The sequence below is a fragment of the Cyprinodon variegatus genome, unplaced genomic scaffold (genome assembly GCF_000732505.1).
Source record: "Cyprinodon variegatus isolate N-32 unplaced genomic scaffold, C_variegatus-1.0 Scaffold232, whole genome shotgun sequence".
NCBI lineage: Eukaryota > Metazoa > Chordata > Actinopteri > Cyprinodontiformes > Cyprinodontidae > Cyprinodon > Cyprinodon variegatus.
Window position 1 is genome coordinate 1,011,952 of NW_015150685.1, and position 1,636 is coordinate 1,013,587.

At 40.3% G+C, this 1,636-nt stretch overlaps 1 protein-coding gene across 2 annotated transcripts in view; it reads left to right on the forward strand.

The window, feature by feature from the left end:
- Window positions 1-407: 407 nt before the first annotated feature.
- ncapd3 (non-SMC condensin II complex subunit D3) overlaps window positions 408-1,636 on the forward strand; it is a 33,064-nt gene continuing 31,835 nt past the window's right edge. For both annotated transcript variants that reach the window (XM_015381391.1, XM_015381392.1), the window contains exon 1: window positions 408-497. In XM_015381391.1, the coding sequence (XP_015236877.1) occupies window positions 446-497 (52 nt within the window). In that variant the 5' untranslated portion in view covers window positions 408-445. The remainder of the gene's footprint in view (window positions 498-1,636) is intronic.

Here is a 1,636-nt window from a genome sequence, read left to right on the forward strand (position 1 = left end):
TCAGAGCTATGTTTACGTTCGCGTAGCCGTCAATATGACCACGACGTCCCACAATGCAACGTGGATCCCGAGCCCTATTTGAATGTCTCAATCTGGAGCTGATGAGACACCCCTAATGTATGTGTGCTTGTTTTTTTTTTTTGTTTTGTTTTTTTCTTGTTTGTGTTTTGTTCGTTTTTATTTTATGTTCAATATGTCTTGTAAATGTGGAAGCAACCTGGGTCGGCTAGTCCAGGTTTTTCAGGTTTATATACATCTGATACCGACACTTTGTCTACTGTATATGATGGTTTACAATAAAAAAAAAAATAATAATAAAAATAAAAAAATCTTATATCAATGTCTAAGGCTCCCAAACAGCAGGTGGCGCTAATTTGAGCAAGAAGGAGGACCCGGATATGGAACAAATTCTCACATCCGGGCGGGCAGATTTCAAACAAACAAGATGGATCTGATAGCTGCGCTGCAATTCCTCAACCTGAACCAAGTCCCACAAGGTAACAGATGGGGTCATTTCTTTGTTTTTATCCGGGAAGGTGAAGAAATGCTGGATTTTCTTCCTGGTTCCGCTTTTTGCGGCTTCGCCTCCAGATTATCCGGGTCCAACATCAGCTGATCAGAACCTGCTGAGCAGAACATTCAGTGGACTGTTCAATCAAAGCTTGGCTTTCTTTGTCTTATTATCGTTGCTAACTGTTTAATGTTGAAGGTATTAATGCAAGTTTATCATGGAGGTATTATTCAGTGGACCGATTGAAGAATGCAATTGTTCTTTCTTCAAATAAAGTAAAACCAAATAAGCCGCAACAGGTTGCTAGGAGCGAACTTCGGGTTAGTGCCTAAAAAAAAGGAAAAAAAAAAAGAAGGTTCAATTCACAAAGAAATTCAGAAATGGATAAAAAGACAGAGTTAAGTTCGTTTTGAGGTGAATTTATTCCATCATGTTTACTTTACTAATTTAAAAGATGAAGTCATAGAGTTTGAAGCTGATTAATTTTAAATTGAGCAATAATTAATGGTCTTATGGTTTCCTGTCAGCAGAGAAAAATGATCCCAGGAACTTCTGGTTGTTTCTGCCTTATTTCTAATTTCATCTTTCATGTTTGTTATGGTTCTGGTGGACGGTTCTAACCCTAACCCAGCTGATGTAAGGATTCCTAAAGCAGCAGCCGAATATCCAGTTAGTACCGTTTTCAAAAGCTTGAAGAAAATCTGTTTTTGGAGAGAATTACTCCTTATCTGGGTTGATGATGTCACACCAGTCTGTCCTCTGATTGGAGAACTTTAGGAACCAGCTTGTTACTGTAATGTAGTGGCTTCCTCAGTTACTGCAGCTGCTGTCCCTTATTTATGCAACATGGCTGATGAAGATGATGGTGAAGGTGTGAAAGGCAATGAAGCACGGTCCGTTTAACTTGGGGTCTGATCTAGTCCAGGTCCATTTAGCTACAGGTGTGATCTGGTCCATGTCAATTTAGTTCCAGGAGTGATCTGGTCCAGGTCCATTTAGCTCCAGGTGTGATCTGGTCCAGGTCAATTTAGCTCCAGGTGTGATCTGGTCCAGGTCCATTTAGCTCCAGGTGTGATCTGGTCCAGGTCTATTTAGATCCATGTCCATTTAGCTCCAGGTGAGATC